The following is a 25,243-nucleotide window of genomic DNA, read 5'->3' as shown; positions in this document are numbered from 1 at the left end:
ATGCCCAGACAGCCCTTGGCGTCTGGGCATGCTGGGAGTTGTAGTTTTGCAACATCTGGAGGTCCACAGTTTGGAGACCACTGTGCCCTTCCAGATGTTGCAAAACTACACATCCCAGCATGCCTGGACAGTTTTGGCATACTGGGAGTTGTAGTTTTGCAACATCTGGAAGGGCACAGATTGGGAACCACTGTATTAGTGGTCTGCAAACTGTAGTCCTCCAGATGTTGCAAAACTACAACTCCAAGAATGCTGGGAGTTGTAGTTCGGCAACATCTGGCTCTAAAGATGTTGCCGAACTACTACTCCCAGCATGCCTGAGAATGCTGGGAGTTGTGGTTTTGCAACAACAGGAGGCACACTGGTTGGGAAACATTGTCTGTTTCCTAACTCAGTGTTTCCCAACCCGTGTGCCTCCAGCTGTTGCAAAACTATAACTACCAGCATGCACTGATGGACTGTGCATGCTGGGAGTTGTAGTTTTGCAACAGCTGGAGGTCCCCCCCGTGAATGTACAGGGTACACTCACATGGGCAGGGGCTTACAGTGAGTATCAGGCTGCAAGTTTGCGATGCAGCAAATTTTGCGCGGCAGCTCAAACTCTCTGTAATCCCCCGCCCGTGTGACTGTACCCTAAAAACACTACACTACACTAACACAAAATAAAATAAAAAGTAAAAAACACTACATATACACATACCCCTACACAGCCCCCCGCCCCTCCCCAATAAAAATGAAAGCGTCTGGTACGCCACTGTTTCCAAAATGGAGCCTCCAGCTGTTGCAAAACAACAACTCCCAGTATTGCCGGACAGCCGTTAACTGGAGGCACCCTGTTTGGGAATCAGTGGCGTAGAATACCCCTATGTCCACCCCTATGCAAATCCCTAATTCTGGCCTCAAATGCGCATGGCGCTCTCTCACTTTGGAGCCCTGTTGTATTTCAAGGCAACAGTTTAGGGCCACATATGGGGTATCGCCGTACTCGGGAGAAATTGCCTAACAAATTTTGGGGGGCTTTATCTCCTTTCACCCCTTATGAAAAGGTGAAGTTGGGGGTCTACACCAGCATGTTAGTGTAAAAAAAAAATTTTTTTTACACTTAACATGCTGGTGTTGCCCCATACTTTTCATTTTGACAAGAGGTAAAAGGGAAAAATGCCCCCCCCCCAAAATTTGTAATACAATTTCTCCCGACTACGGAGATACCCCATATGTGGGCGCAAAGTGCTCTGGGGGCGCACAACAAGGCCCAGAAGGGAGAGTGCACCATGTACATTTGAGGTGATTTGCACAGGGCTGGCTGATTGTTACAGCGGTTTTGACAAACGCAAAAAAACAACCCCACATGTGACCCCATTTCGGAAACTACACCCCTCACGGAATGTAATGAGGGGTGCAGTGAGAATTTACACCCCACTGGTGTCTGACAGATCTTTGGAACAGTGGGCTGTGCAAATTAAAAATGTTGTACAGACCACTGTTCCAAAGATCTGACAGACACCAGTGGGGGGTAAATGCTCACTGTACCCCTTGTTACGTTCCTCAAGGGGTCTAGTTTCCAAAATGGTATGCCATGTGGGGGTTATTTTGCTGTCCTGGCACCATAGGGGCTTCCTAAATGCGACATGCCCCCGAGCAAAATTTGCTCTCAAAAAGCCAAATATGACTCCTTCTCTTCTGAGCATTGTAGTTCGCCCGTAGTGCACTTCAGGTCAACTTATGGGGTACCTCCATACTCAGAAGAGATGGGGTTACAAATTTTGGGGGGTATTTTCTGCTATTAACCCTTGCATACATGTGAAATTTGGGTGGAAACACATTTTTTTAAAAATTTTTTGGAATTTTTTTACATATGCAAAAGTCGTGAAACACCTGTGGGGTATTAAGGCTCACTTTATTCCTTGTTACATTCCTCAAGGGGTCTAGTTTCCAAAATGGTATGCCATGTGGGTATTTTTTCCTGTTCTGGCACCATAGGGGCTTCCTAAATGTAACATGCCCCCCCAAAAACCATTTCAGAAAAACGTACTCTTCAAAATCCCCTCGTCGCTCCTTCACTTCTGAGCCCTCTACTGCGCCCGCCGAACAATTTACATAGACATATGAGGTATGTGCTTACTCGAGAGAAATTGGGCTACAAATAAGTATACATTTTCTCCTTTTACCCCTTGTAAAAATTCTAAAATTGGGTCTACAAGAACATGCAAGTGTAAAAAATGGAGATTGTGAATTTTCTCCTTCACTTTGCTGCTATTCCTGTGAAACACCTAAAGGGTTAAAACGCTGACTGAATGTCATTTTGAATACTTTGGGGGGTGCAGTTTTTATAATGGGGTCATTTATGGGGTATTTCTAAGATGAAGACCCTTCAAATCTACTTCAAACCTGAACTGGTCCCTGAAAAATTTTGATTTTGGAAATTTTGTGAAAAATTGGAAAATTGCTGCTGAACTTTGAAGCCCTCTGGTGTCTTCCAAAAGTAAAAACTCGTAAATTTTATGATGCAAACATAAAGTGGACATATTGTATATGTGAATAAAAAAAAAATTATTTGGAATATCCATTTTCCTTACAAGCAGAGAGCTTCAAAGTATTTTTCACTAAGGAATTTTTCACTAAGAAACGATGCAAGTATCGACAAAATTTTACCAATAACATAAAGTAGAATATGTCACGAAAAAACAATATTGGAATCAGAATGATAGATAAAAGCGTCTTAGAGTTATTAATGCTTAAAGTGACAGTGATCAGATGTTCAAAAAACGCTCTGGTCCTAAGGTGTAAAATGGCCTGGTCCTTAAGGGGTTAAAGGAAAAGCAGTTTTTATAATAGGGTAACTTTTTAGCCAATTTTTATGAAATTTTCGAGATTTTCACAAAAACAGTAAATATGAAACACAAGTGTTAGCCCTTCTTTTAGAGACAACGACACAAAAGTGGTCTCATGTGGAGGTGGTCTTATCAAGGAAGATAGCTAGAATGCATAATATATGATAGGACAAAAGTCAAAGAAAATCTTGTCTGGACAAGGTAGTGGCCTTTTATTGAGGTGGTCTTTTAGACAGGTTTCACTGGATTTCCAATTTCTTTTTAAATCCACTCCTAGTTTTGGCCCCAAAACAGCAGCAGCTGTTTTTCTTAACCCCTTAAGGACCAAGCCCATTTTCACCTTTAAAGGGTACCTCTCATCAAATAAACTTTTGATATATTTTAGATTAATGAATGTTGAATAACTTTCCAATAGCATGTTAATGAAAAATATGCTTCTTTCTATTGTATTGTTCCCGATCAGTCCTGGCAGCAAGCATTTCTGACTCATGCTGGAGTCCTAAACACTCAGAGCTGCCAGCCTGCTTTGTTCACAGCCAAACAGGCTGTGAACAAAGCAGGCTGGCAGCTCTGAGTGTTCTCATTTGTGAACAAAGCAGACTGGCAGCTCGTAGTGTTTAGGACTCCAGCATGAGTCTGAAATGCTTGCTGCCAGGACTGGTAGGGAGACCCCTAGTGGTCATTTCTTCAAAGTGGAAAATTAAATAGAAAGAAGCATATTTTGTAATAACATGCAATTGTGAAGTTATTCTGTATACATTAATCTATAATATATCAAAAGTTTTTTTGATGAGAGGTACCCTTTAAGGACCAGAGTGTGTGTGTTTTTTTTTTTTTTTCACATCTGACCAGTCACTTTAACCCCATAAGGACCCAGCCATTTTACACCTCAGGACCCGGCCATTTTTTGCAATTCTGACCACTGTCACTTTAAACATTAATAACTCTGGAATGCTTTTAGTTCTCATTCTCATTTTTCGTGACATATTCTACTTTAACATAGTGGTAAAATTTTGTGCTATCTTGCATCCTTTCTTGGTGAAAAATCCCAAAATTTGATGAAAAATTTGAAAATTTTGCATTTTTCTAACTTTGAAGTTCTCTGCTTGTAAGGAAAATGGATATTCCAAATAAATTTTTTTTTTATTCACATATACAACATGTCTAGTTTATGATTGCATCATAAAATTGAGGTGTTTTTACTTTTGGAAGACACCAGAGGGCTTCAAAGTTCAGCAGCAATTTTCAAATTTTTCACAAAATTTCCAAACTCACAATTTTTCATGGACCAGTTCAGGTTTGAAGTGGATTTGAAGGGTCTTCATCTTAGAAATATCCCATAAATGACCCCATTATAAAAACTGCACCCCCCAAAGTATTCAAAATGACATTCAGTCCGCATTTTAACCCTTTAGGTGTTTCACAGGAATAACAGCAAAGTGAAGGAGAAAATTCACAATCTCCATTTTTTACACTCATGTTCTTGTAGACCCAATTTTTGAATTTTTACAAGGGGAAAAAGGAGAAAATGTATACTTATATTTGTAGCCCAATTTCTCTCGAGTAAGCACATACCTCATATGTCTATGTAAAATGTTCGGCGGGCGCAGTAGAGGGCTCAGAAGGGAAGGAGCGACAAGGGGATTTTGGAGAGTACGTTTTTTTTAAATGGTTTTTGGGGGGCATGGTGCATTTAGGAAGCCCCTATGGTGCCAGAACAGGAAAAAATCCCCTACATGGCATACCATTTTGGAAACTAGACCCCTTGAGGTACGTCACAAGGAATAAAGTGAGCCTTAATACCCCACAGGAGTTTCACGACTTTTGCATATGTAAAAAAATAAAAATAAAATTTCACTAAAATGTGTGTTTCCCCCCAAATTTCAAATTTTTGCAAGGGTTAATAGCAGAAAATACCCCCCAAACATTGTAACCCCATCTCTTCTGAGTATGAAGGTACCCCATAAGTTGACCTGAGGTGTACTATGGGTGAACTACAATGCTCAGAAGAGAAGGAGTCATATTTGGCTTTTTGAGAGCAAATTTTGCTCGGGGGCATGTCTCATTTAGGAAGCCCCTATGGTGCCAGGACAGCAAAAAAAAACACATGGCATACCATTTTGGAAACTAGACCCCTTGAGGAACGTAACAAGAAATAAAGTGAGCCTTAATACCCCACAGGGGTTTCACGACTTTTGCATACGTAAAAAAAAAATCACAAAAAGGTGCAGAAAATACCCCCCAAAACTTGTAACCCCATCTCTTCTGAGTATGGAGGTACCCCATAAGTTGACCTGAAGTGCACTACGGGTGAACTACAATGCTCAGAAGAGGAGTCATATTTGGCTTTTTGAGAGCAAATTTTGCTCGGGGGGCATGTCGCATTTAGGAAGCCCCTATGGTGCCAGGACAGCAAAATAACCCCAACATGGCATACCATTTTGGAAACTAGACCCCTTGAAGAACGTAACAAGGCGTAAAGTGAGCATTTACCCCCCACTGGTGTCTGTCATATCTTTGGAACAGTGGGCTGTACAACATTTTTAATTTGCACAGCCCACTGTTCCAAAGATCCGTCAAGACACCTGTGGGGTGTAAATTCTCACTGCACCCCTCATTACATTCCGTGAGGGGTGTAGTTTCCGAAATGGGGTCACATGTGGGGTTTTGTTTTTTTGCGTTTGTCAAAACCGCTGTAACAATCAGCCACCCCTGTGCAAATCACCTCAAATGTACATGGCGCACTCTCCCTTCTGGGCCTTGTTGTGCGCCCCCAGAGCAGTTTGCGCCCACATACGGGGTATCTCCTTAGTCGGGAGAAATTGCGTTACAAATTTTGGGGGGCTTTTTTCCCCTTTACCTCTTGTCAAAATGAAAAGTATAGGGCAACACCAGCATGTTAGTGTAAAAAGTTTATTTTTTTACACTAACATGCTGGTGTAGACCCCAACTTCACCTTTTCATAAGGGGTGAAAGGAGAAAAAGACCCCCAAGATTTGTTAGTCAATTTCTCCCGAGTACGGCGATACCCCATATGTGGCCCTAAACTGTTGCCTTGAAATATGACAGGGCTCCAAAGTGAGAGCGCCATGTGCATTTGAGGCCTGAATTAGGGATTTGCATAGGGGTGGACATAGGGGTATTCTACGCCAGTGAGTCCCAAACAGGGTGCCTCCAGCTGTTGCAAAACTCCCAGCATGCCTGGACAGTCAACGACTGTCCGGCAATACTGGGAGTTGTTGTTTTGCAACAGCTGGAGGCTCCATTTTGGAAAGAGTGGCGTACCAGGCGTTTTTCATTTTTATTGGGGAGGGAGGGGGGCTGTGTAGGGGTATGTGTATATGTAGTGTTTTTTACTTTTAATTTTGTGTTAGTGTAGTGTTTTTAGGGTACAGTCACATGGGCGGGGGATTACAGCGAGTTTGAGCTGCCGCGCAAAATTTGCTGCATTGCAAACTTGCAGCCCGATACTCACTGTAAGCCCCCTGCCCATGTGAATGTACCCTGTACATTCACAGGGGGGGGATCTCCAGCTGTTGCAAAACTACTACTCCCAGCATGCCTGAGAATGTTTGGGAGTTGTGGTTTTGCAACAGCTGGAGGCACACGGGTTGGGAAACACTGAGTTAGGAAACAATGTTTCCCAACCAGTGTGCCTCCAGCTGTTGCAAAACCACAACTCCCAAACATTCTCAGGCATGCTGGGAGTAGTAGTTCGGCAACATCTTTAGAGCCAGATGTTGCCGAACTACAACTCCCAGCATGCTTGGAGTTGTAGTTTTGCAACATCTGGAGGACTACAGTTTGCAGACCACTAATACAGTGGTTCCCGATCTGTGCCCTTCCAGATGTTGCAAAACTACAACCCCCCCAGTATGCCAAAACTGTCCAGGCATGCTGGGAGTTGTAGTTCTGCAACATCTGAAGGGCCAGATGTGTCAGCACTACAACTCCCAGCATGCCTGGACAGTAAGGGCATGCTGAGGATGTGTAGTTTTGCAACATCTGGAAGGGCACAGTGGTCCAAAAACTGTGGACCTCCAGATGTTGCAAAACTGCAACTCCCAGCATGCCCAGACGCCAAGGGCTGTCTGGGCATGCTGGGAGTTGTAGTTTACAGGGTCCTATTACAGCAATGCATGTCGCTTTACGGCGACGTGCATTGCTGTAAAGGGCCCGACCGCGGCTGAAGATATACTCGCCTGTCGCCGCCGCCGCCATCTTCCTCGTCTGGATCCGGGTCTTCAGGGACGAGGTAAGTACCGGGGCCGGTCCCCAGCACTCCCCCGTCCCCCGCAGCGTCCTCCGGTCTTCCTCCCGTCCTCTCCGGACTTTCAGAGGCCGGGCAGGACGGGAGGAAGTAACCGCCCCCCCTCCTGCGATTGGTCGGTTAACTAACCGACAGATCGCAGGGAATATGAGGAGGTGGCAGGCTTGCCACCTCGTTCCTATACTTCAGCATGGTCCTGGCTGTCTGTGACAGCCGGGAGCATGCAAAATTACCGGGCGGTCGGGTCCCAGAGACCCGATCAGCCCGGTATCGCCGCAGATCGCAAGAGCGATTTCCCTTGCGATTTGCGGCGATCGCCGACATGGGGGGCCTACATGGCCCCCCTCGGCGTTTGCCCTGGATGCCTGCTGAAGGATTTCAGCAGGCATCCGGTTCCGATCTCTGCCCGGCGAGCGTCAGAGACCGGAAAACGCCAGGACGTACGGGGACGTCCTGGGTCCTTAAGGCCCAGGGTGCGGGGATGTCCCCGTACGTCCTGGGTCCTTAAGAGGTTAAGCATTAATAACTGGGATGCTTTTACTTACGAATTTGATTCAGAGATTGTTTTTTCGTGACATATTCTTCTTTAACATAGCAGTACAATTTTGACGATACTTGCATCATTTCTTGATGAAAATACCAAAATTTCATGAAAAATTTGAAAATTTTGCCATTTTCGAACTTTGAAACTATCTGCTTGTAAGGAACAGACACATACCAAATAAATTATATATTGATTCACCTATACAATATGTCTACTTTATGTTTGCATCAAAAAGTTGACATGTTTTTACTTTTGGAAGAAATCAGAGGGCTTCTAAGTATAGCAGCAAATTTCAAATTTTTCACAAAATTTTCCAAATCTGAATTTTTCAGGGACCAGTTCAGTTTTGAAGTGGATTTGAAGGACCTTCATTTTAGAAATACCCCACAAATGACCCCATTATAAAAACTGCACCCCTCCAAAGTATTCAAAATGACATTCAGAAAGTGTGTTAACCCTTTAGGTGTTTCACAGGAATAGCAGGAAAGTGAAGGAGAAAATTCAAAATCATGTTCTTGTAGACCAAGGAGAGAAATACCCCCCCCCCAAAAAAAAAAAATTTGTAAGCCAATTTCTCTTGAGTAAAGAAATACCTCAAGTGTTCGGCAAGCGAAGTAGAGGGCTCAGAAGGGAAAGAGCGACAATAGGATTTTGGAGAGTGAATTTTTCTGAAATGGTTTTTGGGGGGCATGTCGCATTTAGGAAGCCCCTATGGTGCCAGAACAGCAAAAAAATATCCATGTGGCATACCATTATGGAAACTACACCCCTCAAGGCACGTAACAAGGGGTCCAGTGAGCCTTAACACCCCACAGGTGTTTGACGACTTTTCGATAATTTTTTTTTTCCACTAAAATGTTTGTTTCCCCCAAAATTTTACATTTTTACAAGGGGTAATAGGAGAAAAAGCCCCCCAAAATTTGTTAGGCAATTTCTCCTGAGTACGAAAATACCTCATGTGGCCCTAAACTGTTGCCTTAAAATATGACAGGGCTCCGAAGTGAGAGAGCGCCATGCGCATTTGAAGACTAAATCAGGGCTTTGCATAAGGACAGAACCGGATGCAAGAATTACACTTGCCTCCGATACCAAAAATACCCTATGGCAGTGTTTCCCAAACAGGGTGCCTCCAGCTGTTGCAAAACTGCCAGCATGCCTGGAATGTCAATCGCTGTCCGGCAATACTGGGAGTTGTCTTGCAACAGCTGGAGGCTCCGTTTTTGGAAACGGTGTCATACGAGAAATTTATTTTTTTTATTTGGGGGGGGGGGGGGGTGATTGTGTAGGAGTATGTGTGTATGTAGCGTTTTACTTTTTATTATTATTATTATTATTATTACTTTTTATTATTATTTTGTGTAATGTAGTATAGTGTAGTGTTTTTTTAGGGTACACTCACACGGCCGGGGTCTACAGCGAGCTTCCCGCTGGGTGTTTGAGCTGTGGTGGAAAACTTGCTGCATCTCAAACTTGTAGCAAGAAGCTCGCTGTAGACCCCCGCCTGTGTGAATGTACCCTGTACATTCACATGGGGGGGGGGGGGGGGGGGGCAAACCTCCAGCTGTTGCAAAACTAGCACTACCAGCATGCCCTTTGGCATGTGCCTTTAGCTGTTGCAAAAACTACAACTCTCAGCATGCAGTGACAACTGAGGGCATGCTGGGACTTGTAGTTATGCAACAGCTGGAGGCATACTGGTTGCAAAACACGGAGTTTGTTACTTAACTGAGTGTTTCCCAAAAAGGTGCCTCCAGCTGTTAATAAACTGCAACTCCCAGCATGCCCAGACCGCCAAAAGACATGTTGGGAGTTAGTTTTGCAACATCTGGAGGGTCCCAGTTTGGTGACCACTGTTCAGTGGTGTCCAAGCTGTAGCCCTCCAGATGTTGCAAAACTTCAACTCCAAGCATGCCCAGACTGTCAAGGCATGCTGGGAGTTGTAGTTTTGCAACATCTGGAAGGGCTACAGTTTGGACACCACTGAACAGTGGTCTCCAAACTGTGGGCCTCCAGATTTTGCAAAACTACTAAATCCCTATTTTCCGGGTGATCGACGTGACCCACCAGAGCAGCCCGGAACCCCTCAAGTCCTTGTCATTAGTCAGTCACTGACTGACAACGATCAGCAGCAGGGGACCCGTCTGATTGGTCCCCAGCTGCATAGTGTCATCGGTCAGCTGAGATGACGTTTCTATCACCATGCCAACTGACATGATAGAAAATGTATTGGACGTGTATACACGTCCATTTGCGTTAAGTCACAGGAAAATGGACGTGTATACACGTCCATTTGCGGGAAGGGTTTAAACCTCTTTGAGAACCTCTTTCTATGACTGGTCATAGTGGTGTGGTCACGGCGGCTGTCTGCTGCCGTGACCTGTGGCTAATGCTGGACATGGCCGATCATGGCATTAACCGTTTAGATGCAGCCCGCCATAAAAAAAAGCCCTCACACATCCCCATATATGGAAAAATAAGTTATAGTGGTCAGAAGAGGACAATTTTAAACATGCTAATTTTAGTAAAAAAAAGTAAATTTTTTTATAAGTAAAACAAATGAAACCTATATAAGTTGGGTATCACTTTAATCGTGCAGACCTACAGAATATAAGGTGTCCTTTTTACCAAAAAGTGCACTGCCTGGAATTGATAGCCCCCAAAATTTAAAAAATTTTATTTTTTGTTTACCATTTTTCTGCACAAAAAATTATTTTTGGTTTCACAATAGATTTTGTGGTGAAATGATTGATTACAAAATAAAATTGGTGGCGCAAAAAACAAGCCCTCTTATTGGTCAAGTAGGTGGAACATTTAAAGTGTTAAAATTTTTAGAAGGGGAGGGGGGAAAAAAGGAAAGTGAAAAATGACCCGGTGTAATGAAAACTGTGTCCCTGTAACGGAATGTGACCCTTCGCACAGAGACCGTGTTCTGCTTTGCAGCCCGGGCCCGCTCATGGAAACTGGGACGCAGTTTCTGAGCACATAATCTCGCCGCTCAGACAGACTGTAGAGTTCAGCTACAGGAGCGCTCCACAGAATTTCTCCTGCCCGCCTGCATGTCTATCAACCACCCGGGCTACATATCTACCATCCACCCGCTAATTGTTTCAAGACTACAACTCCCACAGCAGAAAACTGTCCATCACATTCCGTTAGAGAGACAGTTTTCTTCATTACACCGGTCCGCAAGGGGTAAAAAAAAAAAGTAGGTGTTTGACCTGCCTTCTCCTGCTCTGTTCTCAGTTACACCAGTGCCCTGTGGTTACAGTTACAAGAATCCAACCATAACTGTAGTTTTAGCAAGAAGATTTTACGGGGCTCGAATACTGAAGTTGGTCCATGCGTTTTACTCATAAAAGGAGCCACAACGGCTTCGGTGGTGGTGGAATAACATTCCCTACCTAGGTAGGACCCAGTAGAAGCAGCAGCCTCTGCAAAATTGTTGTTGACCCATTATTCCACCACCTCCTGCGCCGATGCAGCTCCTTTTATGACTAATCGCATGGACTAACTTCAATATTCGAGTGCCGTGAATTTTTCCTGCTAAAATTTAGTTATGGTTGGATACTGTTACTGTGACCACAGAGCACCAGTGTTACGGAGGACAGCTGGGGAAGGCGGGAAACACTCCCACATCATCAGGTGAAGTTGATTAGCGCCGCAGTGATTTCATTCATTTATTTATTTATTGGGTTAAACAGCCATGTCTGTATGTATTTTATCATGTTTTACATTGTACTTATGTTTTAATGTCTTAATTATTTCTAGGGAAGAACAGTTATCATTGAACAGAGCTGGGGAAGTCCTAAAGTAACAAAGGATGGTGTCACTGTTGCAAAATCTATTGACTTAAAAGACAAATACAAGAATATTGGTGCTAAGCTGGTTCAAGATGTAGCTAATAACACTAATGAGGAAGCTGGTGATGGTACAACAACAGCCACTGTCCTTGCTAGAGCTATTGCCAAAGAAGGATTTGAAAAAATCAGTAAAGGTGCAAATCCGGTAGAAATTAGAAGGGGTAAGTGTGTTTTTGTTTCACATTATGTACTGTACAGCATTGCTGCTCATCTTGGATGCTCAGTACACAATGTACAGTAGTAAATGAGTATATTCTGTATGCTATTGGTATTGGACACCACAGTAAGTACATACAGGAGATGGGACTCCTGTCAAAGGCAGGAGCCACTGCTCCTGTATACTGAGTAGCCATACACATTCATAAGGCCTGGTGCAGGGTGCCTGGCCCAGCTAATGTACAATAGTGGGTAAGCAGCCATGCATTTATGCTTAATACTGTACAGGAGCAGGTACTCCGGACTTTAACATGGCAGAATATTATGCCAAAATGTTATGTTGGTACTGTGGCATACCATAACTGCATCCAATGTATGTGTTTAGAAATGGACTAAAGAGAATCACATATTTTTAGATATGAACAAAGCAATAAAAAACATAAATTATGGTAATACAATAGCTATGGTGGACATATGTATTAAAGTTGATATACACATGTTAAGAAAGGTCTCATTGAGAGACTGAAACAGTGCATCAGTTACTTGAATGGGTGAATAAAGAACCCTATATTTTACAGCTACATAGTGCTGCTTCTCTACTGTTGGAGGTTTCTGAAATGAGGCATAAAATCTAGCCTTGGAATGCAGAATGCAGGGGGGGGGGGAGAATACAAGAAATCACATTGTAGGATTTCTAATGAATTGTTAAATTCCTTGGTAAAATAAGTATTTGGTCACCTACAAACAAGATTTCTGGCTCTCACATACCTGTAACTTCTTCTCTAACCCCTTAAGGACGCAGGGCGTACTCAAACGGCCCCTTTTCCGAGTCCTTAAGGACTCAGGACGTTTGAGTATGTCCTGTCAAATCCCGGCCCCCCGCCGCTAGCTGGAGGGGAGCCGGTGCCCGATGCCTGCTGAAATCGTTCAGCAGGCATCGGGGCATATCGCCCAGGGGGGTCATTATGCCCCCCCCCCCATGTCGGCGATGGCCGCAGATCGCTGGACAATTCAGTCCAGCGATCTGCGGCAGATTCCGGGTCAATCGGGTCTCCAGTGACCCGGAATTACAGGCTGTTCGGGGCCGTCTCCGACGGCCCCGAACAGCCAGAGCCTGCAGGGGTGAGGTGGCACTGGTGCCACCTCACGATCGCCCTCATTCGTCGGCCGGTTTCCCGGCCGACCAATCAGGGCGCCTGCTGCGGGTATCACTCCCGCAACCCGCTCCGCCCCTCTTCCGGAGGACGTGAGCGGGTGCGGGACGTGCACCCCAGGTGCTGGGGACCCCGATCCCCGGCGTCAATGTTGGGATCGGGGCCCCAGGAGCGACGGCCGCGGCGACGACGACGAGGGACTGAGGTGATGCGGCTGGATCGTTGGAGGTGAGTGACAGCCTCCTGCTGTTGCTTAGCAACAGCTCCCAGCATGCAAAAAGGGCATGCTGGGAGCTGTAGTTATGCAACAGCAGGAGGCAGACCACCACAACTCCCAGCATGCCCTTATGGGCATGCTGGGACTTGTAGTTTTGCAACAGCTGGAGGCACATTTTTTCTATGGAAAAGTGTACAATCAGCTGTTGTGTAACTACAACTCCCAGCTTGCACAAACAGCTAAAGTGCATGCTGGGAGTTGTAGTAGTGCATCTGCTGGTTGCATAACTACAACTCCCAGCATGCCTGTTGGCTGTCGGTGACTGCTGGGAGTTGTAGTTTTGCAACAGCTGAAGGCACACCGAGTTAAGTAGCAAACCAGTGTGTCTCCAGCTGTTGCATAACTACAGTCCCCAGCATCCCCAGCCAAAGTAGTATGCCTCCAGCTGTTGCATAACTACAAGACCCAGCATGCCCTTCCGCTGTCCGTACATGCTGGGGGTTGTAGCTTTTGCAACAGCTGAAGGCACACTGGTTGCAAAACACTGAGTTTACCAAACTCTGTGTTTCACAACCAGTGTGCCTCCAGCTGTTGCAAAACTACAACTCCCAGCATGCACTGATAGACCGTACATGCTGGGAGTTGCAGTTTTGCAACAGCTGGATGTTTCTCTCCCCCCCCCCCCCCCCCGATGTGAACGTACAGGGTACACTCACATGGGCGGAGGATTACAGTAAGTATCCGGCTGCAAGTTTGAGCTGCGGCAAATTTTCTGCCGCAGCTCAAACTGCCAGCGAGAAACTACTGTGAACCCCCGCCCGTGTGGCTGTACCCTAAAAACACTACACTAACACACAATAAAAAGTAAAAAACACTAAGTATACACATACCCCTACACAGCCCCCCTCCCCAATAAAAATGAAAAACGTCTGGTACGCCACTGTTTCCAAAACGGAGCCTCCAGCTGTTGCAAAACAACTACTCCCAGTATTGCCAGATAGCCACTGACTGTCTAGGCATGCTGGGAGTTTTACAACAGCTGGAGGCACCCTGTTTGGGAATCACTGGCGTAGAATACCCCTATGTCCACCCCTATGCAAGTCCCTAATTTAGGCCTCAAATGCGCATGGCGCTCTCACTTTGGAGCCCTGTCGTATTTCAAGGCAACAGTTTAGGGCCACATATGGGGTATCGCCGTACTCGGGAGAATTTGTGTTACAAATTTTGGGGGATATTTTCTGCTTTTACCCTTTTTAAAAATGTTAAATTTTTGGGAAAAGAGGCATTTTAGGTAAAAAAAAATAATTTTTTTTTTTTACATATGCAAAAGTTGTGAAACCTCTGTGGGGTATTAAGGTTCACTTTACCCCTTGTTACGTTCCCCAAAGGGTCTAGTTTCCAAAATGGTATGCCATGTGGGGTTTTTTGCTGTCCTGGCACCATAGGGGCTTCCTAAATGCGGCATGCCCCCAGAGCAAAATTTCCTTCAAAAAAGCCAAATGTGACTCCTTCTCTTCTGAGACCTGTAGTGCGCCAGCAGAGCACTTTTCTCCCCCATATGGGGTGTTTTCTGAATCGGGAGAAATTGGCCTTCAAATTTTGGGGGGTATTTTCTGCTATTAACCTTTTTAAAAATGTAAAACTTTTGGGAAACCAAGCATTTTAGGGAAATGTTATTTATTTATTTATTTATTTATTTATTTTTTGACATATGCAAAAGTCGTGAATCACCTGTGGGGTATTAAGGTTTACTTTACCCCTTGTTATGATCCCCGAGGGGTCTAGTTTCAAAAATGGTATGCCATGTGGTTTTTTTTGCTTTTCTGGCACCATAGATGCTTCCTAAATGTGACATGCCCCCCAAAAACCATTTGTCGCTCCTTCCCTGTAAAAAATGAAGATTGTGAATTTTCTCCTTCACTTTGCTGCTATTCCTGTGAAACACCTAAAGGGTTAAAACGCTGACTGAATGTCATTTTGAATACTTTGGGGGATGCAGTTTTTATAATGGGGTCTTTTATGGGGTATTTCTAATATGAAGACCCTTCAAATCCACTTCAAACCTGAACTGGTCCCTGAAAAAAAGAGTTTCAAAATTTTATGAAAAATTGGAAAATTGCTGCTGAACTTTGAAGCCCTCTGGTGTCTTCCAAAAGTAAAAACTTGTCAATTTTATGATGCAAGCATAAAGTAGACATATTGTATATGTGAATAAAAAAAATGTATTTGAATATCCATTTTCCTTACAAGCAGAGAGCTTCAAAGTTAGAAAAATGCAACATTTTCAAATTTTTCATCAAATTTTGGGATTTTTCACCAAGAAAGGATGCAAGTTACCACAAAATTTTACCACTATGTTAAAGTAGAATATGTCAGGAAAAAACAAAATCGGAATCAGATTGATAACTAAAAGCATTCCAGAGTTATTAATGTTTAAAGTGACAGTCGTCAGAATAAGAGTCCTTAAGGTGGAGAAGGGCTCAGTCCTTAAGGGGTTAAGAGTCTCCTCTGTCCTCCACTAGTTACCTTTTATTAATGGCATCAGTCTAAACTTACCAGTATAAAAGACACCTGTCCCCAACCTCAGTCACACTCCAAATTGCACTATGGCCAAGACTAGAGATGAGCGAACTTACAGTAAATTCGATTCGTCACAAACTTCTCGGCTCTGCAGTTGATGACTTTTCCTGCATAAATGAGTTCAGCTTTCAGGTGCTCCGGTGGGCTGGAAAAGGTGGATACAGTCCTAGGAGATTCTTTCCTAGGAATGTATCCACCTTTTCCAGCCCACCGGAGCACCTGAAGGCTGAACTAATTTACGCAGGATAAGTCATCAACTACTGAGCCGAGAAGTTTGTGACGAATTGAATTTACTGTAAGTTCGCTCATCTCTAGCCAAAACCAAAGAGCCGTCGAAGGACACTAGAAACAAAATTGTAGACCTGCACCAGGCTGGGAAGACTGTATCTGCAATAGGCAAGCAGCTTGGTGTGAAGAAATCAACCGTGGGAGCAATTATTCGAAAATGGAAAACATACAAGACCACTGATAGAGGAAGATTATCTAGGGTTCCACGCAAAATCTCACCCTGTGGCGTCAAAATAACAAGAACTGTGAGCAAACGTCCCATTACCACATGTGGGGACCTAATAAATGATCTGCAGATAGCTGGGAGCAAAGTAACAAAGGCTACCATCAGTAACCCATTACGCCGCCAGGGATTCAAATCATGCAGTACCAGATGTGTCCCCTGCTTAAGCAAATACATGTCCGGGCCCGTCTAAAGTTTACTAGAGAGCTTTTGGATGATCCAGAAGGATTGAGAGTATGCCATATGGTCAGATGAAACCAAAGTAGAACTTTTTGGTGAAAATTTGACATGTTTGGAGGAGAAAGAATGGTGAGTTGCATTCAAAGAACATACCTACCGTTAAGCATGGGGTTGGAAACATCATGCTTTGGGTCTGTTTTTCAGCAAAGGGACCAGGACGACTGATTTGTGTAAAGGAATGAATGAATAGGGCCGTGTATCGTGAGAAGTGAAAACCTCCTTTCATCAGCAAGGACATTGAAGATGAAACGTGGCTGGGTCATTCAGCATGACAATGATCCCAAACACGCTGCCCGGGCAAAAAGAGTGGCTTCGTTAGGAGCATTTCAAGGTCCTGGAGTGGCCTAGCCAGTCTCCTGATCTCAACACCAGAGTTGGACAGAGTTGAAAGTCCGTGTTGCCCAGCGACAACTCCAAAACATCACTGCTCTAGAGGAGATCTGCATGGAGGAATCGGCCAAAATACCAGCAACAGTGTGTTGTCCTATAATTTATACGCAAGGAAGATAAAGTAATAAACCTTATCTCTCAAAAATAAAAATATGAGGGCCGCGGATGATTTGTTTTTAAAACAAGTTAGATCGTTAATCCGACACAATACATCTATTATTCATTAAGATAGGAATATCGTTGCACAAATAAGACATCAACAATAAAATATGTAAAAATAGATATACAATTTATTTAAAATATAGAAATATAAATATGATGGAATATGCAGATCAATGTCATTATACCATACTGAGTCAAAGTAATACCTTAATTTGCCCACTAGATGGGAGTATACTGCCCTAGTTAACGGTATTCAAAATTGACCGGAAGATGGCAGCATAGATATCAATGGTATATAGCATATATGCAGTTGGTATACATAAGAAATGAGCATATTAAATACAAGATATGTTAATACATGTGACAGTGACTTTCCCAGTTAGAGATATTATGAATGACACTTTTTGTCTTGATAAATGATTACATATAAATTATTGGCGGCAATGCAGAGGGGAATTTTCCCTTACTAATTCTATAATTTGGGACTATTTATTTTGGAAAATATCAATCAAAAGTACAATTAAAGTTATTCTGTTCAGATAGATGTCAGTGTCTGCAGATTCACTAAAGTTTTATACCTGGACAGAAATCTATAAATTCATCCACAAGTTATGAGCAGGAAAATATAAATTATCTTAAAGGGGTGCTCCGCCCCTAGACATCTTATCCCCTATCCAAAGGATAGGGGATAAGATGTCAGATGGCACCCCGCTGTCATTACGGCACAGAGCGAGTTCGCTCTGCACGTAATGATGGGCAGTACAGGGGCCGGAGCATCGTTAAGTCACGGCCCCGCCCCCTCAATACGAGTCTATGGGAGGGGGCGTGGTGGTTGTCACGCCCCTGCCATAGACTTGTATTAAGGGGGCGGGTCGTGATGTCACGAGGGGCGGAGCCATGACGTCACGCTGCTCCGTCCCCTGTATCGCCCGTAATTACGCACAGAGCGAACTCGCTCTGTGCAGTAATGACAGCGGGTTGCCGCAGCAGCGATCTTGGGGGTCCCCAGCAGCGGGACCGCTGCAATCTGACATCTTATTCCCTAACCTTTGGATAGGGGATAAGATGTCTAGGGGCGGAGTACCGCTTTAAGTACAAACTCGCCCTGCTATTGAATAGCCAACAATAATCAAAAGATATTAAAGTTCTTTTATAGATACCACAAAGTAGAAGGGTCAGTGGCTCAAGCAAGTTGGATGGAATCAGCCTGTTCACTCCGGGATGCTCTCCTAAGAAGGAACAAAGGATTATGGGGGAGATTTATGAAAACCTGTGCAGAGGAAAAGTTGCCCAGTTGCCCATAGCAACCAATCAGCTCGCTTCTTTCATTTTGCACAGGCCTTGTTAAAAATGAAAGAAGCGAGCTGATTGGTTGCTATGGGCAACTGGGCAACTTTTCCTTTGCACAGGTTTTGATAAATCTCCCCCTATAAACCCCTCTCGCTTCCCCACTACATTTTATCAGCTAAGAAATTTAACCAATCCCTTCTCTTGAACAAAAACCGTGCTAGGCTCTTTTCTTGCCCAGATGGAACTATTTCACTGACCAGAGGGGAACTCTTGTCCATGAGTTGCTAAAATATTTTCTTAAAAATTAGCAGACATTACCTAAGATATATCATGTCAAGTAATCTCTCCAAATAATGGCCAATAAATATAATTAGCTGGATTAGATTTCGACATATAGCATAAACTCACAACAGACATCTCTGGATTTTCCCAAGTCTTAAGTCTGAATCTTACATCCCTCCCGAGTTTAACTAATGAATAGATTCTCAGTTTTGTCTAAACTTACCGTATTTATCGGGGTATACCACGCACCGGCCTATAACACGCACCCTCATTTTACCAAGGATATTTGGGTAAAAAAAAGTTTTTTACCCAAATATCCATGGTAAAATGAGGGTGAGTGTGTGCGCGTGTATACCCCGATACACCCCCAGGAAAGGCAGGGGGAGAGAGGTCGTCGCTGCCCGCTTCTCTCCCCCTGCCTTTCCAGGGGTCTAGAGCCCTGCTGCCGGCCCTTCTCACCCCCTGGCTATCAGCGCCGCTGCCCGTTCTGTCCCCCTATCGGTGCCGGCGCCACATTGTCGGCGCCGATAGCCAGGGGGAGAGAAGCGGCGCAGACAGCCAGGGGGAGAGAAGGGGCAGCGGCACCCATTGCCGGCGCCGCTGCCCCGTTGCCTCCCCCCATCCCCGGTGGCATAATTACCTGTTGCCGGGTTCGGGTCCGCGCTGCTGCAGGCCTCCGGCGTGTGTCCCCTGTGTCATTGCCATGTGCTGCACGGCGCGACGCATGACGTCAGTGCACCGCACCGTGCATAGCAGCGACGCAGGGGACGCACGCCGGAGGCCTGCAGCAGCGCGGACCCGACCCCGGCAACAGGTAATTATGCCACCGGGGATGGGGGGAGACAACGGGGCAGCGGCGCTGGCAATGGGTGCCGCTGCCCCTTCTCTCCCCCTGGCTGTCGGCGCCGCTTCTCTCCCCCTGGCTATCGGCGCCGACAATGTGGCGCCGGCACCGATAGGGGGACAGAACGGGCAGCGGCGCTGATAGCCAGGGGGTGAGAAGGGCCGGCAGCAGGACTCTAGACCCCAGGAAAGGCAGGGGGAGATAAGTGGGCAGCGACGGCCTCTCTCCCCCTGCCTTTCCTGGGAGTGTATCGACGTATAACACGCACATGGACTTTAGGCTAAAAATTTTTGCCTAAAAAGTGCGTGTTATACGCCGATAAATACGGTAGTTATAAATCTATTAGATAAGACATAACTGTTGACTCTATTCATGGAACAAAATCTGACAGCCAGTTTGCATACATGCTAATTTATAGATGCAGGAAAACTAAATAAGCTACAAATGGTATACTGACCACATGACATAAACATGCTACTAATAATCATAATAATAATGATCGATAATGCATATCTGTCACGATCACACCCTATCGGTCCAGCAGAGACGCTAGAGAGAGTGTGATGGTGCAAGGGTTAAAGCCGCCAGTCCTCTGTGTATCCACTACTAGTCCCAGCAAGTCACCAAATTAACCCTTAGATAAACGTGTTTCACTCGAGCTGCCTTCAGAAAGGTGAGCTCATATATTTAGAGATCAAAGACCAGAGCTGATTAATTAAACATTTAATCTGTTAAAGGGTATCACAGTGCTATGCATAAAAATTTACAAATGACATACAGGTATAAGAATATATATGAGTTTAGCAATCAAGTTCAGAAAAGTAAAAATGAAGTTCTTACAGCGTAATAATATAGCAGTCCATGAGAGTGGGTCTCCAGCTGTTCTTAGGATGGTCTTGTCAGCTTGGGGCACAGATCTTAACAACTGACTCTAGCATTGTTACATATCATATATCTCCTTTTTGGAGGGACTCCATTCCCCCCTCCCCTCTGGTTCCACCAAGGGGGGGGGGGGGGGGGGCGCATCTCTTATCTCATATATGGGACCAGAGACCCCTTACATCCTGCTACTTAAAAGAAACTCCTGACTTCAAAAAGAGGAAAACAGCAGACAGGTCCCAATTGACTGCAATACACAAAAACAAAGGATACACCGTCTGAGTGACCCCTCACCCCCCAGGTCTTAGTTTATACATAGATGCAATTATAAAACCAATTATAAAACACATGTATGTTTCCATAATCAGGCCTTGGGCCTGACAATATCTTACTACTGTCAAGAATATAAGGAAAAGTATTGATGGAGATGTATAGATATAGAGATATAGGTGTGTGTGTGTATATATGTGTGTATATATATATATATATATATATATATATATATATATATATATATGTTGTGTAAAGTTGATTCTCAGTCTTAAATTCAAGAATTTCACATGGTGTCTGCAAGTCCATTATATATATATATATATATATATATATATATATATATATATAATGGACTTGCAGACACCATGTGAAATTCTTGAATTTAAGACTGAGAATCAACTTTACACAACATATATATATATATATATATATATATATATATATATATATATATATATATATATGTTGTGTAAAGTTGATTCTCAGTCTTAAATTCAAGAATTTCACATGGTGTCTGCAAGTCCATTATATATATATATATATATATATATATATATATATATATATATATATATATATAATGGACTTGCAGACACCATGTGAAATTCTTGAATTTAAGACTGAGAATCAACTTTACACAACATAAGTTTTTGGCTTGGACAATTAACCCCTTAAGGACTGATCCCTTTTTCACCTTAAGGACTCGGCCATTTTTTTGCAAATCTGACCACTGTCACTTTAAACATTAATAACTCTGGAATGCTTTTAGTTATCAATCTGATTCCGAGATTGTTTTTTCGTGACATATTCTACTTTAACATAGTGGTAAAATTTTGTGGTAACTTGCATCCTTTCTTGGTGAAAAATCACCAAATTTGATGAAAAATTAGAAAATTTTGCATTTTTCTAACTTTGAAGCTCTCTGATTGTAAGGAAAATCGATATTCCAAATTTAATTTTTTTTTATTCACATATACAATATGTCTACTTTGTTTGCATCATAAAATTGACGTGTTTTTACTTTTGGAAGACACCAGAGGGCTTCAAAGTTCAGCAGCAATTTTCCAATTTTTCACAAAATTTTGAAACTCTTTTTTTTCAGGGACCAGTTCAGGTTTGAAGTTTATTTGAAGGGTCTTCATATTAGAAATACCCCATAAATTACCGCATTATAAAAACTGCACCCCCCAAAGTATTCAAAATGACATTCAGTAAGCGTTTTAACCCTTTAGGGGTTTCAAAGGAATAGCAGCAAAGTGAAGGAGAAAATTCACAATCTACATTTTTTACACTCGCATGTTTTTGTAGACCCAATTTTTGAATTTTTGCAAGGGGTAAAAAGGAGAAAATTTTTACTTGAATTTGTAACCCAATTTTTCTCCAGTAAGCACATGCCTCATATGTCTATGTTAATTGTTCGGCGGGCGCAGTAGAGGGCTCAGAAGGGAAGGAGCGACAAATGGTTTTTGGGGGGCATGTCACCTTTAGGAAGCCCCTATGGTGCCAGAACAGCAAAAAAAACCACATGGCATACCATTTTTGAAACTAGACCCCTCGGGGAACATAACAAGGGGTAAAGTAAACCTTAGTACCCCACAGGTGATTTGCGACTTTTGCATATGTAAAAAAAAAACAAAAAAAATTAACATTTTTACAAAGGGTTAAAGCAGAAAATACCCCCCCAAAATTTGAAGCCCAATTTCTCCTGATTCAGAAAACATCCCATATGGGGGTGAAAAGTGCTCTGCTGGCGCACTACAGGTCTCAGAAGAGAAGGAGTCACATTTGGCTTTTTGAAAGCAAATTTTGCTCTGGGGGCATGCCGCATTTAGGAAGCCCCTATGGTGCCAGGACAGCAAAAAAAAAAACACATGATTTACCATTTTGGAAACTAGATCCCCTCGAAACGTAACAAGGGGTTAAGTGAACCTTAATACCCCACAGGCGTTTCACGACTTTTCCATATGTAAAAAAAAAAAATTTTTTTTTACCTAAAATGCTTCTTTTCCCAAAAATGTTACATTTTTAAAATGGGTAAAAGCAGAAAATACCCCCCAAAATTTGGAACACAATTTCTCCCGAGTACGGCGATACCCCATATGTGACCCTAAACTGTTGCCTTGAAATACGACAGGGCTCCAAAGTGAGAGCGCCATGCGCATTTGAGGCCTAAATTAGGGATTGCATAGGGGTGGACATAGGGGAATTCTACGCCAGTGATTCCCAAACAGGGTGCCTCCACTCCCAGCATGCCTGGACAGTCAGTGGCTGTCTGGTAATACTGGGAGTAGTTGTTTTGCAACAGCTGGAGGCTCCCTTTTGGAAACCGTGGCGTACCAGACGTTTTTCATTTTTATTGGGGAGGGGAGGGGGGCTGTGTATGGGTATGTGTATATGTAGTGTTTCTTACTTTTCATTTTATTTTGTGTTAGTGTAGTGTTTATAGGGTACAGTCGCACGGGCGGGGGTTCACAGTAGTTTCTCGCTGGCAGTTTGAGCTGGGGCAGAAAATTTGCCGCAGCTCAAACTTGCAGCCTGATACTTACTGTAAACCTCCGCCCATGTGAGTGTACCCCGTACATTCACATGGGGGGGGGGGGCATCCAGCAGATGCACCACTACAACTCCCAGCATGCACTTTAGCTGTTTGTGCAAGCTGGGAGTTGTAGTTATACAACAGCTGAAGGTACACTTTTCCATAGAAAGAATGTGCCTCCAGCTGTTGCAAAACCATAAGTCCCAGCATGCCCATAAGGGAATGCTGGGAGTTGTGGTGGTCTGCCTCCTGCGGTTGCATAATTACAGCTCCCAGCATGCCCTTTTTGCATGCTGGAAGCTGTTGCTAAGCAACAGCAGGAGGCTGTCACTCACCTCCTGCTGCTGCTCCGTCGCAGGACAGTCACTTGCCGCGGCCGGCGCTCCTGGGGCCCGGATCCCAACAGGGACGCCGGGGATCGGGGTCCCCAGCACCCGCGGTCTTCTTCCCGCACCCGCTCACATCCTCCGGAAGAGGGGCGGAGCGGGTGCGGGAGTGACACCCGCAGCAGGCGCCCTGATTGGTCGGCCGGTAAATCGGCCGACGAATCAGGGCGATCGTGGGGTGGCACCAGTGCCACCTCACCCCTGCTGGCTCTGGCTGTTCGGGGCTGTCAGACGGCCCCGATCAGCCGATTGACCCGGATTCGCCGCAGATCGCTGGACTGAATTGTCCAGCTATCTGCGGCCATCGCCGACATGGGTGGAGGGGTGGGGACATAATGACCCCCCTGGGCGATATACCGGGATGCCTGCTGAACGATTTCAGCAGGCATCCGGCTCCGGTCCCCAACCGGCTAGCGGTGGGGACCGGAATTCCCACGGGCCTATGGATACGCCCTGCGTCCTTAAGGACTCGGAATGCAGGGCGTATCCATATGCCCTGCGTCCTTAAGAGGTTAAGATGGACGCCACACAGTATGATTGCCTGAAATAATTCTGGCCCATATAGCCTGACAGTGTGAAAACCTTGTGAAGACTTAAAGAAAATGTATGACCTCTGTCATTGCCAATAAAGGGTATATAACGAAGTATTGAGATGAACTTTTGTTATTGACCAAATACTTATTTTCCAACCTAATTTGCAATAAATTCTCTAATTCTTTAAAAATCAAACTATGTGATTTTATGGATTTTTTTTTTTTTATATTTCTGTCTTAATTGAGGTATACCTATGATGAAAATTACAGGCTGCTCATCTTTTTTTAGTGGGAGAACTTGCACAATTGGTGGCTGACTGAATACTTTTTTTTTTCCCCCCCAACTGTATTCATAGAAAAATGTCTGTCACACACTTACTTAGCCAGCCTTTTATTAATGTCTGCAACCTTTGGAAAAACGTATACTGGTTCATACCGAATGCTGAAATTTTTGTCCTGCACGATATTAATTTTTCCCCTTACCGCAATACCTGTCGGGGCCCCTCCCCCTCGGGAGTGAATGAATTATCAGCCCAGCGCTGCGCTGTCCACATCGGGGTAAATACTCACATATCACCCGCAAGCGTTGCCCTCCTCGTACTCCTGATTGTTGCGGGCCGCCGGCACTGACACTCTATACTGTACGCTGTATCCCTAAGCCGGGGCTGCAAAAGCTGAAGAAAATAAACTTTAAATCGCTTTCCCCGTTGGTCCGGACCAGCTTCCTGGGAACGAGAACATCGGACAGCAGTCAGCTTATCACCGGCCGCAGTGATGTTCTGCCTCGGCCGGTGATGGGTTGAGCCCACTGTCATGTAAGGCTGACTGCTCTCCGACGTTACAATCCACAGGAAGAGCGTAAGGCAGATGAAGGTGAGTTAAAGTTTATTTTGTTTACCTTTTGCTGCCCGGGGATAGGGATACAACGTACAGTATAGAATGTCAGCGCCGGCGGCCCTCAACAAACAGGAGGACGAGGAGGGCAGCGCTTGCGGATGATATGTGAGTATTTACCCCGATGGGGACAGCTCAGCGCTGGACTGATAATTAATTTTGGGGGGGGGGGGGGGGGGGTAAAATACCGTTATATACTGTGGAACCGCCATAAGTTACAAAAATACCGTGATACACATTTTTGGTCTAGTAGGGCTGCAGCTAACGATTATTTTAATAATCTATTAGTAGCCGATTTATTTAATCATGCATGTGATGTGACCAAACAGCAGCAATTTTGGATTTTCTTTTTTTTTTTACGTTTACGCCGGTTGCTGTCATTATTAATGATCTTGTACAGAAACCAGCGTA

The 25,243-nt window shown here is 44.2% G+C and overlaps 1 protein-coding gene across 1 annotated transcript in view; it reads left to right on the top strand.

Annotated features, from left to right (window-relative positions):
• HSPD1 (heat shock protein family D (Hsp60) member 1) overlaps positions 1-25,243 on the top strand; it is a 224,534-nt gene that overhangs the window by 47,217 nt on the left and 152,074 nt on the right. The window contains exon 3 of the mRNA XM_056536660.1: positions 11,414-11,666. Coding sequence (XP_056392635.1) covers positions 11,414-11,666 — 253 coding nt within the window. The remainder of the gene's footprint in view (positions 1-11,413; positions 11,667-25,243) is intronic.

This window comes from Hyla sarda, chromosome 8 (genome assembly GCF_029499605.1).
Source record: "Hyla sarda isolate aHylSar1 chromosome 8, aHylSar1.hap1, whole genome shotgun sequence".
Classification (NCBI taxonomy): Eukaryota; Metazoa; Chordata; class Amphibia; order Anura; family Hylidae; genus Hyla; species Hyla sarda.
Note: the sequence above shows the minus strand (reverse complement) of the source record. Positions and strands in the feature narration are given on the sequence as shown.